This window comes from Etheostoma spectabile, chromosome 16 (genome assembly GCF_008692095.1).
Source record: "Etheostoma spectabile isolate EspeVRDwgs_2016 chromosome 16, UIUC_Espe_1.0, whole genome shotgun sequence".
NCBI classification, from domain to species: Eukaryota; Metazoa; Chordata; class Actinopteri; order Perciformes; family Percidae; genus Etheostoma; species Etheostoma spectabile.
In genome coordinates this window covers 23,279,265-23,296,077 of record NC_045748.1, presented here as the reverse complement: position 1 = coordinate 23,296,077, position 16,813 = coordinate 23,279,265, and the positions used below count along the sequence as shown (strand labels likewise).

Below are 16,813 nucleotides of genomic sequence, written 5' to 3'. Positions count from 1 at the left end.
TCTACCAAAAAATATGATTTATGAGGTTAGTGATGCTGGACTGCTATTATTTTGAACATAACTGTATTTGTATATACACACACATATACATAACTGTCATTTTCAACTTCTTTCAGTAGTGTTAGTATCTGGAAAACCATTGGTGACAGCAGTTTGGACAAAGCTATGTGGACCTTCTCCCCAAAATTAATCTTAGTACACAACTGATTATCACAATATCCCATTTGTTCTGCTGTTGCAGCACACAACTGTTCGATGTCTATAGCGTAGGTTTCCAAAAGTTGATATTCTACTGATTCTAGTTTGTTGTTACTTAAAATAAGCTGCATTGTGTAAGTGTGAATGTTTAAGAAAATGTCTAATGGCAGTACAACTCTTCTACCTCAAAGTAAAAATGCATGAGATAAAGAACTAAAGAAAATATTTCTCTTTTGAAGCTGAAGTGCAGTTATTTTTCCTAAGTTAAAGCTCTAAAGAACAGTCAGTCAGAGACTTGTTTAGTAATGAAGAAGTGAAGACCAGCCTGGCTGGATAATGACCTGAAAGAATTTGTGTCTTTTGATCTCCGAGGCGTCTTCCTCTCCTGCTCCAAGTCTCATCTCGGGGGTTTTCTGCAGCAGCTAAGAGAAAGTGAGGGGAGTCAATACACACACAGAAGAGGGACACACAACCCTCAAATCATTCAGAATGAGGCATTAGTCTAAAAAGATCAGTAGAAAACGTATGTAGTAAAATCTAATTGGTGGGAGGCCAACCTTTTGAATGAGGCACACAGACTCGGGAGAAAGAAAGCGAGGGTAGCGCACATCGTCGTTGACGATGCTGTCGAACACCTCTTCCTCATCATCACCTGGGAAAGGAGACTGAAAGACGACAAAGAGCAGCGGGAACTTAATACAGTTTCTATTAGACTTAGACTTCTCTTTATTAATCCTTTTGGGAGGACTCCCGCGAGGAAATTGAAAATTCCTACTGTACTGTATGTATGTATGTTTTGTCCTCTCTGCCCTATTTCTCCTCCTCCCCCCCTAATTTAAATAGCTCACCTCATGCTCCCCTGAGCAGTTGCCTGCCTAGCATTTGCCTGGTTCAGGTTGGTAATTACTGGGTATGTTTATACTGACCTCCCCCACCAGCATCTCATAGATGAGCACCCCCAGCCCCCACCAGTCCACACTGCGGGTGTAGTTGTTGTCTGTCAGCACTTCTGGGGCCAGAAATTCTGGTGTGCCGCAGAATGTTGTGGTGCGATCCCCGTGGCCCATGCCTACACACAGTACAACCTTACTTAGATATCGCTACAGACAAAATTAAACAGTGATTACCTACGCACTCATATTTTGTGTATACTCTAGTCTACTAAACTATTTGAAAAAGTTACATTAGGTGCTCACTTTTTCAGCCAGCACACACAAAATCCTATCCCAAGATGAATACTTCTGTACAAACTAGGATATGGAAATCACTGTAGACTTATTGAAGGTAACATTTTCATCACATAGGAGTTTGAGAAACGACAACGATCATACCTTCTTTGCACAAGCCAAAGTCTGCTATTCTGACAAAACCATCTACATCCATTAGCAGATTATCCAGCTTCAGATCCCTTACAGACAGACACAAATCAAATTATGCGCCATGCTCCCAACATGCATCAAGGAATGCAGTAATAATGTATTGAAAGCAGTTTGAGAAGGACTCACCTGTAAACTATTTTGTTTTGGTGTAGAAACTCCAGGCCGAGCAGCACACATGAAGAATAAAACCTTAAAACAGATAAAAAGGGATGGAAATAATGGAAAACATCCTGTATTTTTGTCGGTGGACTTGACAGAGAGCGACGTGTGCTAACCAGGCCTGTTTCTCAGTGAAGATGCTGGTGTGAATGTGTGTCATGAGGTCTCCTCCGGGGGAGTAGGCCATCACGAAGCACACGTGGTCCGCAGTCTGGAAGCAGCCGTACAAGTTCACCAAGAACGGATGTTGTGATGTGTTGATCACTTCAAAGATCCGCTTCTCACACATGAGGCTAAACACAAACACACAAAGACATTTGTCATATTAAACTCAAAAGGATTTTTCCAACATGCCTAACTCTACCCAGCATAAATGCTGTTTTATACGCTTCATGCTCAGGATATCTGTAATCATTTTATGACAAAACACCTTTAATTGTTAAAAACTGGTTAATAATGCATATTCCGGGCCTTTGTAACAATTAGGCACTTTGAGTACTTTAAGAACAAGAAAGCCATTTGTTGCTTAGCCACCAACTTCCCAATATTTTGATGTTTCTTTTGTAGTGTGTTTATTTCATCAATGTCATTCAGTGGGCCGAGGTGCTGCAATAGCAGCACTCGGCACAATGACTATTATTGCCCATACTTATTATTATTCTTCCGCCACATTTTCGTCCCGCTACTAGTCCCAAAGCGTTGCCAACACGCGCAACACATTACACCGACATGTGGGTATTGATTGGGAATGGTGTGCTATGTAGTTTCAACACAGATTTGCCGGGGTTTACCGAAATCGGCAAAAATATGGCAAAATCTCTCATGACCGAATGGGAAATGTTCAGGAAATCTCTCACACGCTCAAAACTCCCCCTCTTTGGGACCGCTGTGTACGCCATACTTAACGTAGACATGATTAAAAGTTTAAACCGAAGACAAGACTTGGTGTTTATTTGGCTGAATGGGCGTTCAGATATCAACGGTTTCTCCCAAACCCAGTTGACGTTTCGTCCCGTTTTAGACCGGCTCAGATTTTCCAATGTGTGTGTATGTGGCGGAATGTTCAGAGCTAGAGTGGGAGACAGAGTGGGGGGCTGGGGGACGGATCTCTGGAAGTTTCCCGAACAAAATGCTCTCTCTCCTCCAGTTTTAACTATTCAGACTTTATTATTGGTCAAAATGTAGGGAATCTTGTTCCGGTCGCACACATGTAAATATGGAGTCTGTCGGACTTAAATTGTTGGCTGTGATCTACAACTGTCGAGAGAAACATGAGAAAATCATGCATCGGGAACGATTCAATGATTTATTTACCCAAACAAATTGCTCTCTCCTCCAGTTTAACTCTTTAGACGTCCAATGGTGTAAAATGTAGGGAATTTGTGCGAGCGAGACATGTAACTATGGACTATCGGACTAAAACTTTTCGCGCTAGGCTCACCAACTGCGATACTAATCATTGAAAAAAAGACTCTGGCCCGTACTCTGAGGAAATCACCATAGCAACAGGTTCTGATACTGAGAGGACAGAGGGAGGGGCTGCAGGACGATGCTCTGAAACAAACAAATGTCTCTCTCTCCTCCAGTTTTAATTCTTCAGACATCATAGTTGGTCAAAATGTAGGAAATCTTGTGCCGATCCCAGACATGTAACTATGGAGTCTATCAGACTTAACGTGTTCACGCTAGGGAACCAACTGCCAATACAACACATTGAAAACGGCTCAGACACACACACCCCTATCATGACCCTGTTCCCTGGCGGCCATGTTGACCAACTGACTCCTAACTGATGTTTCCAATGTGTGTGTGTGCGGATGGGCCCCAATAGCAGGCACACTGATAAAATTTCTGCGGAATTTTCTAGTTTTTTTTACTATTTTGATTTCCTGTTATCCTATCTTATCCTATATTTAGGTTCATACTGTCTTAATGTTGTCCTTGTAGCTTAAGTTTTAATTGTAGTTTCTTTAACCCCCATGTTGTCCTCGGGTCAAATCGACCCATTTTCCTATATCAATGTTCTTTTTAATTCCCCAAAATAACATGATTGATTCCAGACAAGGCTCTTTGACAAGTACAAATCTCTACTTTCATTAATTTTAGTGTGAATTATTCAATTTTATAGCATTTGAAAAGAAATTGAAGTGGTTTTGAAATAGTATTGAGTAAAAGTTAACGTATTCCAGTCTGTGATTATCCATTAACATACATACCTTTAATTTTAGTCTAAATAATTCCTAATTTCTGCTTCTCTAACTCAAACATTAGGTATAATTTCCAAAAAATCAAGTTTTATTGACCATAAATTCCAAAAATAACTGTAAAACTAAAGTTGATAAGTTAGTGTTAAATGTCAAAAAAAGGACAAACACTGAAAAAAAAGGGACAAAATGTAAGAAAACGTTAAAAATATCCAAAAAAAAGTGTTGATTTTCATGGGTTAATCTTCCCTGTCTTTACTTTTTTTTAAACTGCCTTATGTGCAATATTTCCCCTTATGAATTGGCTTGAATGCAATTTCATTCTGTATCATTTAACTCCAAATAGGTGTAAATTAATTTTCATACTTAAAACCAAAGGCTGTGTTGAACATAAGAAACCAACCTAAAAACAGCAACATTCAGAATATGAACAGAAAATGGACAAAACTTGTATTACTCGCTGGAGCTCAAAATAACATCAGGGGACTTATGATGATAAATAGAAATCAAATGTGCAACATTTCAGTCAGATAGACCTCCACATCCCCTTTCCTCTGTGTTGGCAGCAAAAACATCTTACATTACTTTTAACTATTTATTTTCATAATAATTTGTTCATTAAATTAAAAAAAGGGAAAATACTCACTCTATACCACAGATAATGTTAAAAAATACCCACTATATTTAAAAGATGTACTGTACATAAAAAAAACTATTATTATTGATTTGATTTGATAGCTTTCATTTAAGGTTCTGACAACTCCGCCTCTTTCACATGAACAAACTGATTGAATATCAGCGTCATAATACCAGTTATCCAAGATCACCGATTCCTTAAGCTCAGAAAAACAAGGTTCCCCAAAGAGAGGCAGACTAACTGTGATATGGGCCCCTGGTGCAGTCACATATTTATATGCCTTCCATTAGAAATATGGCAGAGTAGAAGAAAGAAGATTTGACACTATGAGGGCATGGTCACTCACGCGCAAAATTAACAAGAGTAAATATTCGCCTAATGTTCACTAGCATTCTATGCGAGTTAAGGTGCGCATACAATGAAGTTTGCATTGTTGCATTGCGACAATCACCTTTGCCTGCTGGAATTGCAGCCTCAACCAATGGCAAAGAAGTCTCTGATGGACTACAAACCAATGATTTAACCTGACCGCTGTGTGGGTCACATCCTGCACTCTCCACCTTTAGCAGAACTATCTTTTAACCCTAACCCGTGTCCTAAATATGTATCAAGTGAGCTAGTTGTAGGAGTGCTTACCTGTCAACTTCATTGCGTGTCACAATGTCTCCTTTCTTCAGGGCTTTGATGGCGTACAGTTTGCCTGACTTCTTATACTCTGCGAGCAACACCTGTGGTACAGGAGATACATTTGATGCATATTAACATTCACATCTAAAAACATCTGCCTTTATTAAAGCAATAAGACAGATGCTACAGGAAATGAGGCAAGAGAGGGATTGGGTAATAACATGCAACAAAGGTTCCTAGAGATCCATGTGATTGCATTGTCAACCTCCAAGTCGATAGGACACCGTTTTAACCTTAATTTTTCATTAACTGAGCACTTGGGTGATTTATCTGGTCAAAATGATACTTCTGACATTTTTACAGGTAGAACAAGTCAGAGTAGATGCGTACCTTACCAAAGTGACCTCTTCCCAGAACTGAAATGCAGTTGAAGTCTTCCATCTGAAGACCTGCGTCCCTGCAGCATGAGTACAAACGTGCACAACTATTTTGCAATTGAACAATTCCTCACCCATTATCATTTTCTAATTGTTTTTGTGTTGTCTTCTGCACTCAAAACATGAATCAAAGAATACTACTAAACGTTCATTCTTTAAAATGGCATCCAGCTTAGTGAAGAAGAAAGAAACATTTCTTACTTCAACATTGCTGTCTTTCTCAACGTGCTACTATACGGCGTTTAAATACTTCTTTACCAAAAAATGAATCCTACATCACTCAGTTTATAGCAGCATTCCAGATATTTGCTGATATTAATTTAGGCTCTGTAGAGGATCCCGGGATATTATGGGATGGGATAAAAGGGTTTATTAGGAGCAACACCATAATATTCTGCTCAAATATGTGCAAAGCTGCGTCACTGAAACTGCAAAACCTTGAAGCTGAATTCACCAGATTGGACTCACTGTTACAAACTAAATTTTACTGACCGTGTAGCTTTAGACCGATTATGAGTCAAGAAAGAAATAAACATTCTGAAATTGAAGTCTGAATTTCTAATTCACAGAGCCAGGCAGTGCTATTACTTTCAGGGTGCTAGACCTAGTCCCTTCTCGCTAAGAGGTTAAGATCCAGTGATTATTTTGCAGATATTCCCACTATTAAATCTCCAGATGGTCTTTTTTTTACATGAGGGAAAATTACCTAAAAAAAAATGGAGAAAAAAAGTTAGGATATGATTGTACTAGATTTAACTACTAGCTACTTTCTATTTGTAGTCCCATGTTGTGACTCACGTTTTATTAAGAGGAAGCCTTCCTTTTGGCCGCATAGTGGAGATAGTTCACAGTGTATGAATTTAATATATACAGCATTTAAAAGGTTTACAGTGTCTTCTGGTTAACGTAATGTGAACTGTGACGTTTTAGCTCATTATAGAGTAAATATATTAAACATTAAAAAGTATGTCAGAAACAAAAAATACAGTTTTTCCACATTCCTACTCAGAATTACTTACTTTGGGGGTAGATAAAATGACGGATGTCGCTTGGGATTTGGACTGTTGTTCTCACCAGGACACTGATTTTTCAGATGATAGCGATAAACAGACATCAGTTGAGTCACTCAAACAAGGAAAAATTAAAATGGAATTTTATAAAAAGTAAAAAAGAAAAGAAAATTTGAGACAAACTGAAACGTATGAATGGAAGAAAACAACTATTTTAGATTATGACCTCCAATTCAATATTATACAAAGTCAATATTTTCTGCCATTACCCGCTTGTACAAGTATTTATTTTTGTGTAACTGCTCTCACTGTCGGACACAGACAGACCATCGGACTTACTTACCTGTGGAGAGTCTTTAGTGTTCTTTCTTGTACCATCTGGATATCTGCCAGGTTGTTCTTCAGTAAAAGTTAGACCAACCACAGCAGGATCTCTGAAAAAGCAATTAGGAAAAGCTATTTTACTGCCACTATTCTTGTTTTAGTGCCATCTGATGGCTGTGCTGGTGTATTGTTGATTTTTAAAATTTCTTTGAGCAGTATCTCCAAATTTATTCAAACTGAAGTTACTGCCTCAAAAACACTTTGGCACAATATCAAATACAGGTCTGTTTTCTCATTTATTTATGAATAAACTATCCCCAAAACAAGTATTGGTAGAAAAAAAAAAAACACTAAAAGCCCTTCTGGGGTTTTGCATTTTAAGTTCTTCTCATATGTTTTCACTCTGAGAACCATTGTCGTATCACATGAAAATGACTGTTATATCCACTTTCAAATTTTTGTTTCACCGAGTTCACTTTATGTCTACATTTATCAGGTCCTCCTTTTATCTTATTTCATAGATGACTGATTTTTATGATTTCTGTATAACAATTGATAGAACATATCATGCTCTAGCCTTAAATGGGATTTAAGATGTACTGTAAATCTTCTAAAAAGCAAGGAATGTTCTTTTTGGAGACTATTTTTGGTGGCAAATTAATCCAAATCAGCTGCTCTAGTATGAGTATTTGTGGGCAGCAGTGTGTGTGTGGGATTAAGTCAAAATAAACTAGTGTACATTTTAATGATGACGAAGGAACATGTCACCCAGTGCAACAGTCTGGCTCATTGATGGGTTTTAATAGTTTTTGGGCAACAATGGAGCTCTAGGGCACAGAGAACAAAGATGATCCTTAAATAATGCTCATCACTACAGCCTCACATTTATTTATTTAACAAATAGGGCTGGGTATAGCCAATGATTTCTAAAATCAATTTGATTATTTTTTTTTAGAATCAATCAGAAAAGGATCTATTGCCACTACGTAGCACTTATAAGGAATTAGAAATGATCTGCTGAAGTTATTTTTCCAAGTTAAAAAGTAAGTAAAGTAGGTTAAGTTACCGCATGCAACAACTGAAATGCAACGATGCATCTGTAACGTATTCTCATAATGTAAATTACGAGCGGCTGGAAAAAGCGCCTCAAGTCACCAGGACAAGCTTAGCCACAGAGCCGTACCGCGCCGGAGAAGTGATGGATGATGGGGGGGCAGTGTTAGGGCCCGCTAACGGAGGGCTCATGGGCTCCATGGAGCTGCAGGGAGGCAGGATGCTCATCATCAAACGGCCCCATGTGGCAAAGTTCATGTTCATCTGGGCAGCACGCAGAAAATCCTTCCCTGTGAGGAGATATGGAGACAAAAAAAGAGAAAGAGATAAAACTCTAAGCTGTATAATGAAATACTACAATATGCAAGTAGTAAGAAAAGGAAAAACTAATTTTGAAAAACACCCGTTTCTGATTCACCTTTTGGTTTTAATTACAATCTAAGCCTTGCAATTATTAAAATGTATTTGTAAATGTAATGTTTGGATCTGTTGTGGGATTTACGCAAATTAGCACATACTGTGTGTAATTAGATTATGCACCGTTTGCCCATGTTAACAAACAATTTCCAAAAACTTGTAAGACATTTTTTGTTTGGCTTGATGTAAATAATTAGCTCAGTAATTTTCATAGTGATATCTAAATGTAAAAATGTTTACCCTAATCATGTAAGAAAAGGAATGAATAGGCGTATGAAAAGGCTGTATTTGGGTATTTGTTAAATCTTTCCCCTTATGGGATTCTTTGTGCTTTTTTTCTTTTTCTTTACTCAGTACATATTGAGGATACAAAATCAGTTGAGTTTGCTTCTGTTGCAATTTGTTGGTTGTTGTTGCAACCTTTTTTCATAAAATGACTGGACTATAGGCTTGACGGCCAATGCGGCCAGTGCTTAAAAATATTAGCAGCTATCCCCGTTATTGTATGCAATTTAGCAACAAAAATGTTGATTTTATATAAAAGGAAACCTCTCTTTGTTGCGGTTTACTACAATGCAAAAGTATTTCTTATCCTATTACTTGATTAATTAATAGAATAATTGGTAGAATACTCAATTACTAAAATATTTCAATTACTGTTATCTTTTCCAAATGTTTTGCTTGGATGGGTGGTGATGTTGCAAACTGTATGTTTTGTATGTTGCTTGAAAAATAAATTAAAAAATTTTAATCCCGGAAAAAATAAACTTGAGCATATTTCTAAGAAATTGTTTGATAATGGTTTAGTAAACGGTAAACTGTTTAGTAGTGTTGCATATTTTGTATATGTTATTTTGACAGAAAATTAATTTTCTATGGCACATGGGGTTTTCTAGCCTAGAATTTCAACTGGTTGATAAGTACCCATTTACAATTGTGTGGCCTGTGACTCCTATTTCTTCTGGTCTATGGCCCACAATTAAAAATGTTTGGCCACCCCTGGCTTGGAGCCATTTTCTTGATGATGAAATTGTTGGTTGGTAATTAGGGCTGGGTATCACCATCGATTTCACAAATTGATTCCATTTCGAATTTGATTCATTATCAAATCAACAAATAAATAACATGCAATGCAATGTAAATAAATGTTACTACCTTTTTCTTTAGGGAAAATTCTCCTCTGCCTCTGGAGTTTGGAACGCCGCTCAATGACAGGATTGATAAATTTAACCTAGAAATGAACAGAGGAGCTAATTATTATTCATGTATAGGACTGATGCAAGCATTGTTCATTGATACCCTGCTGCTGTGTCAATAATGTAAAACAAAAAAAAAGTATAAAAAGGATTAGAAGATTTTAATCATCTATCAATAATATTAGTAGCTAACCCAGTAGCACACCCAATTTATATTAGGACAACAAGCACCCTGAGCGTCAGAAGAGTACCGCTCCATGACGAAACCGATTATTTATATATATATATATATATATATATATATATAGCGTACAGGCCAAACGTTTGGAACCACCTTCCTTGGTCTTCCTTTCCTGGGGCGGTCCTCATGTGAGCCAGTTTCGTTGTAGCGCTTGATGGTTTTTGCGACTGCACTTGGGGACACATTCAAAGTTTTCGCAATTTTCCGGACTGACTGACCTTCATTTCTTAAAGTAATAATGATGAGTTTTCCAGTTGGGCTGTTGGCTGTGTATCAACCTGACTTCTGCACAACACAACTGATGGTCCCAACTCCATTAATAAGGCAAGAAATTCCACTAATTAACCCTGACAAGGCCCACCTGAGAAGTGAAAACCATTTCTCATGAAGCTTATTGAGAGAACAAAAACAACATCCAGGGGTTTCAGCAAAAAAGCAAAGTGTGGCTACTTTGAAGAAACTAGAATATAAGACATGTTTTCAGTTATTTCAGACATTTTGCTAAGTACATAATTCCACATGTATTCATTCATAGTATCGATGCCTACAGTGATAATCTACAATGTAAATAGTCATGAAAACAAAGAAAACTCATTAATGAGAAGGTGGTTCCAAACTTTGGCCTGGTAAAGCTAATACACATACACATACATATACACATATAGTATATATATATATATATATATATCATATATATCATACATATACATATATATATATCATATATATATACCACACACACACATATATACACACATACCAAATACTACATATTACACACACATATATACTACACACACACACACCACACACACACACCCCACACACCACACATAACATACACACACACACACACACACATATATATACATACACACCAACACACATATATACATACACACACATATACACCCACACACACACACACATATATACACACACATACATATATATATATTATACACACACACCACACACACACACATACATACATATATATATATATATACATACATACATACATACATACACATATATATATACAACACATATATATATATATATATAATATATATTATATATATAACACATATATAATATATATATATATATACACACTATATTATTACACACATACATATATATACCACACACACACACACATACATACATATATATATACATACATACATACATACACATATATAATTATATACACACACACATATTTATTATATACTACACCACACATATATATATATACACACATATATCTACACAATATATATATATATATCTATATATATATATATCTATATACACACACACAACACACACACATATATATATACACACACACACAACAATATACACACACACATCATATATATATATAGCTTTCTATGACTTTAAGTGTAGTTGGTTATAAAGACATGCAAGTGTCACAGGAGGAAATAAACTGTCCGCATGCAAGATATGAAAGTTAAAACCTCAATGAAGAGGATGCCCTGAGGCTCCAGCTGGAGGCACATGCCATGTCGGTGGTTATCCAAGAAATCCTCCAGGCGCAGGAACTTCACCCCACTTAACGCTCGCCAGTCTCTCCAATACACAGCAATTTCCAGCTCCCTGGACTAGATTAACACACAAACAGTCATAGGCGTTTATAGTCTGATTTAATCAATTCATTGTTTTTTCAAAAGATTGGATTTTTACATTTGGTGGAGCAGAATAAGCTTAACTTTTTAATTCAACAATAACAGGTAACAGACAGTTGATGGCGTTTAACTCACTGGCAATTAATTCATGTTGTAAGACCTCTTCATTGACACAAAAATGAGATGCTCTCATTGTTTTGGAAACCTTTTTTAAGTGGTAGAGAGTAAATCAAATTCATCTTTAAATCAGGCTGTGTAGTACTCCCAATGACTAGTAAACTGACCCTTATGTGTGAAATTAGTGACTTCTGCTTTAAAATTTAAAAGCTCATTGTCAAATGAAGAGAATGAGAGCTAGGATGTTCAGTGTAATACTAAAACACAAGTATTAAGCAGGGATGCTGGGCGTGCAGTGGTCAAACCAGATTAGAGAAAATGTCAGAGGATCAGCAGTAGGATTATTACGAGGGCGTAGCATGACAGAGTACCAAAGACATACTTGGCCATTATGACTTACTGAGGGACAAGATGTCAGGGCTTTGTGTCATTGTTCTCGGGCTGTTAACAGACGTTCAACATTTGGATAGATTGAGATGCCATTTGCAATGAACTATTTAGCCAGGAGGATTAGCAACACTGGTTAGTGTAACACCAAACTACACTGGTATAGTGGGACAGGCAATGATGAAATGACAAGAAAGTCAATGCAACTATTGTCCCTCTTCCCACATCAGCGCATTGAAATATGGAAAATCAACAGGTTGTATAATGGTTAAATGATGTAGATATTGATTACATTTAGATTGAATCATTTTCTTGTTGCAAGAATAATACACCTATTGTTTTTGGCAATGCGAGACTAGCATTGATCAAACAGGCAAGCAAAATGAATAATTAGCAATAGCTATACATGATGTGATGCTGTGCATTAGAGATTTGTTGTTCAAACGTATGTGTGGTAGTATATGTCCCTATCAAATAAACATGAAATTAAATTGTAATGAAGCACTTTGTTGCACAATATAAATTGAAGTGGGGACTGCACAGCATGTTTAGAGAATTGTAACATCTTAAAGAGTAATTTCAGTATTCTTCAACCTGGATCCTATTTCCTCATGCATTAATGTCTAAGTGACAAATGCTGACCTTATAAAAAATTAAATTGTCAAGCGATTCAACAGTTGCAGATAGATTTCCAATATCAGAATTAAATCATGAGAGTCTTGCTAAAGTTGGGGAGCGCTTCCATCGTTTCAAGCCGAGTTAAGTTAGCCTTTTGCCCGTCTTGATATAAAAAAAGAAATTGATATTTTCATTGATATTTTCTTGATATTAAGTTTTAAGTCTTGGTTTTTGACGTTGTGTCAAAATCTTGAAAATTGTGACCCTGCAAGATCCCCAGTCTTTGCAAAATCTTATAGTATGTTTCTAAAAACTCAGTGACATTATGACATCATGGACACTATGATGAGATTGACTTTAGATGTAAGACGGCTGTCTTTAGATGTGAGATGGTATCAGCCTTAAGTCTTATTATAGTCCTCTAGTTTAAGGTAGGCATAAAATCTTTGAAACTGGTCTAGTATTGAGCAAGAACGCTGTAAATGACAATAGTAGGGCTGTAGGTGATTTGTCAATTTTTGTCTACCAAAAGTGCTTTTATATTTTCCAGATTGATAACTAAAATTTGTCTTTTATTCTTAAATTCTCCCCAGACAAGAATATATTACCCTCTGTCTGTGATAATATCAAATACAGTACGTAAAGTGTAATTAGAAACGTGAGTGGAGAAAGGGATATTTGATCAACACTTGTATGAATCCTTTAGTTTAAATGCTTTTCTGAAATTTTTTTATTGCAACACTGCTTCATCATGGTTAATAGGCAGTAACTCAGTAAATAATTATGTTTTATGTCATGCTTAAAACAGGTTAGTGAGTTAGAGTTCTGGCTGCTTGTTGAAGTGAGAGCCACTGACCCGTTCCAGTTCAATGCTGAAGCTCTGGCCCCAGGCCTCTTTGCCCAGCTGTCTCCAGTGTGTGCGTCCCACTATCCTGTTGTCCACCTTCAGCACAGCACTTATCTCCGCTGAGAGTAGACACAAACACAGAGTCAAATGTCTTAAAGGCCTCGGGAAATGGTGGTCAGAGCTCTATTTGTTTCCACATATTTACATAATTCTGGTAAAAACACAGTCTTGATAGTGATTTCTATTAACCGTTTGTTTTTGTGTGCAACTAACTGATGGGAAAAACAATTTTTGAAAATAAGTCCATTATTAAGCAGTTTTTAATGGAATCTGGTAACAAATGATCATGTTTGTTAAGTTGGTTTTGTGATTAAGCAAGCTAGAAGATAGAAGTCATATGTTGTTATAAAAAGAACCATCTAGTAATAACAAGAACATATGTCATAATAACACAAAAATATGAAGTGAAAAGGATCTTTTAAAAAACAAGAAAAACATAATGAGAAACTGAGCAAAATTGTTTTTTGTCATGGTGGGGCATCCATCCAATGCCATAAATCAGGTGCTGTCACACAGACAGTACGAGATGCTAAATTAAAATCAGCAACTATTCACCTCCGATTTACTTCCATTCTGTGCGAGGGAAGGGAGAAAAGAAAACTTTTGCTTCCGGAGTTCCACTTTGGTGAACTTTGAATGGGGGAAATCGCAGCCTCAACCCATAGCCAAGCATTGTGTGTGGTTGGCCATGCTGACCCCACTTAGCTGTAGTTTTTTTTTAAGTCGAGTTACGTTTTAAGCCAAGACGGAGGAGACTTTTATTGTTGGCGAGTCTAACCAACCGGTATCACATCGGCAAGCAATTATTACTCGCATGCATACACTTATGTGCAATCGCAGCTTTAAAGGGTAGCTAGCCTTAAGTGATGGTAAGTGACTGATGGGAACAACAGTCTTTGACACTGTTCCAGTATTAAGCGAGATTGCTGCAGTCAGTAGCGACCAAACAAGCTACAATGTAAGTTAATAGGGCAATTGTGCAGCTTGTAACAAAAGTGCATGTTTTGCCTTTGACAGGCTCAGATAAATATTCTAAGTGTCTGACAACATTATGGAAAAGCTTCCTTTTTCTTTATTTTTTAAATCATCAGAAAAATTGCAATCGCTAAACCCAACAGACTTTATGTAAATAAACAGTAATTTCAGCATCGTAAAACACACTTCATTGAAAGTAAACAGAAACGAAAGCCATTTTGGGTCGTTTTTCCACTTTTCCAACCGTCACAACTCTGGTTTTGGTTGAAATAAACACATAGTTTACCTTTTTACATGTGAAAATTTGTTGGGCCTATACATTTTTTTTTAAATATAAATAGAGTCCGGTGGGTTCAGCGCTAGTGACCTCAGAGCTGTTTCTGGTTAAACAGAAAGGTCTTAAAAAAGGTTTTAAAAAGGCCTATATCTGTAGGTATCCTTTTCATAAGGTTGTCAGACACAGAATAATAATGTAAGCCTTTCAGTGGCAAAAAAAAGCACTTTTAGTGGTCCAAATTCCCAATGACCAGCCCACTCACACTTAATACTGGACCAATTTCAAAGATTGTTGTTCAATCAGTCACTCACACAATAATGCAGGAAAATAGGGTCCAGGTTGAAAAAAGGGTAGTTACCCTTTAAGCTTCAGGAGCAGCTTTGTTCTCTCTGGACCTTTTTTCACCAGGGTTTTGGCTCTTAGGTCACTTAGGTGCTGCCCTAAACTTCTGATGGTTAGAGTTTTCAAGGGCTGTATGCAGCCTGAGAGAAAGTTCTGCAGACACTAATCTTAAAACTACTCAACCTCTTCTTCCTGTTTTGGGGGTTTATTTTGGACTGTGAATGCAACATTGTAATGATGAGATGCTACAAAACATGAGTCAAAGCTAAGAATGCAAAGGACAGTGTTTCTGACCTTTTTTATTTTCTATATTGGTCATTTGTGGTTTGAGATGTAAATAGTGCATTATCTCAGTTTCTGTTTTCCATCAATTCAATTTATGATAAAGTTCAGGGTTAATGCATTCATAACAGTTTAGGCTACATTTCTAATTCTCGAGAATTATTTTCTAATTCTATTAATATTGTTGGAATTGTGGAAGTCACAAAGACCAATTCGTATTATAAAGTATTTGCTAAGTTCATATAAATAAAGTTTTTATTAGTGCTGTCCGTTAATCGTGTTATTAACGGCGTTGACGCAAACCTATTTTAACAGCGTCAATTTTAACGCAAGATTAACATTCTTTTTGGCCTAGCGAATGTTGTTTTCAGTAAAAAAAAAATCATTTGCACAAAGCAAGCCGATCCATTTTTCCATGTTGAATTAAAATGAGAAAAAATAATGTCACAAAAAGAAATCAAAGGACACTTAGAATAGATAAAAATGTGTGATTAATTGCAAGTTAAATATGACATTAATGCAATTAAATGTTTCAATTGTTTGACAGCACTAGTTTTTATATAGTGTGTGTGTGTGTGTGTGTGTGTGTGTGTGTGTGTGTGTGTGTGTGTGTGTGTGTGTGTGTGTGTGTGTGTGTGTGTGGTCAGGTTGAAGAATCACACAGATTCAACAAACAAAAACCATGAACAGACAACTTCCACTGGCTGCATGATTTAGATAAAGGGAAATTAAAAGTAAAAATCAAAAAAGTAAATTTGCCAAACAGAAAAGTGTCAGTTAGTGTTGACTTACACGAGAGGTCCTCAGCCTTGGTTGTCTTGCCATTAGCACTGCGTCCTGATAGGCCGGTTCTCACCTTCACAGACTTTCCGTCTGAGATGCTTACAGGGGTGGCCACAACACTGGTCACATGACCACGGCCTGGAACGGATTCCATCAGGTCTTGACAGCCCATTAAACAAACCTCCAATCGACCTAAGGAAAGACAATTCAGTTTTCAGAAAACACTATTTTAACTTTAATGGAAAACTTAATGGGAATTAGTTTACTTGATGAAGACATTTGTAAATGTTCTAGAGATCACAAAACAGGTCAGATGGGAAGTAGGTACAAAGATCTCTTACAGAAATAAAAGTACCAGTAAGAATGTAAGAGTAATCTGTTACAAGTTAACGGAAGAAGAAAAAAAAAATACAGCTATTATACACCAATCTGTTTTCAGTTTTTTGACTTTTCTCTAAATTTGGATTTGTTTTGTGAAATACTGGCTAATTTGACTTCAAAAAGTCATTTAAATGAAACAGAGTAGTTTAAAGGAGAGAGAGAGAGAGAGAGAGAGAGAGAGAGAGAGAGAGAGAGAGAGAGAGA

At 36.8% G+C, this 16,813-nt stretch overlaps 1 protein-coding gene across 1 annotated transcript in view; it reads right to left on the bottom strand.

The window, feature by feature from the left end:
* The window catches only part of pkn3 (protein kinase N3), a 43,407-nt gene that overhangs the window by 2,289 nt on the left and 24,305 nt on the right, over window positions 1–16,813 (bottom strand). The window contains 15 exon segments of the mRNA XM_032539393.1: window positions 540–620; window positions 756–863; window positions 1,125–1,267; window positions 1,530–1,606; window positions 1,704–1,766; window positions 1,853–2,029; window positions 5,214–5,305; window positions 5,595–5,661; window positions 6,661–6,722; window positions 6,995–7,085; window positions 8,159–8,318; window positions 9,601–9,676; window positions 11,373–11,516; window positions 13,519–13,628; window positions 16,238–16,420. Of these exon segments, the coding sequence (XP_032395284.1) occupies window positions 540–620; window positions 756–863; window positions 1,125–1,267; window positions 1,530–1,606; window positions 1,704–1,766; window positions 1,853–2,029; window positions 5,214–5,305; window positions 5,595–5,661; window positions 6,661–6,722; window positions 6,995–7,085; window positions 8,159–8,318; window positions 9,601–9,676; window positions 11,373–11,516; window positions 13,519–13,628; window positions 16,238–16,420 (1,634 nt within the window).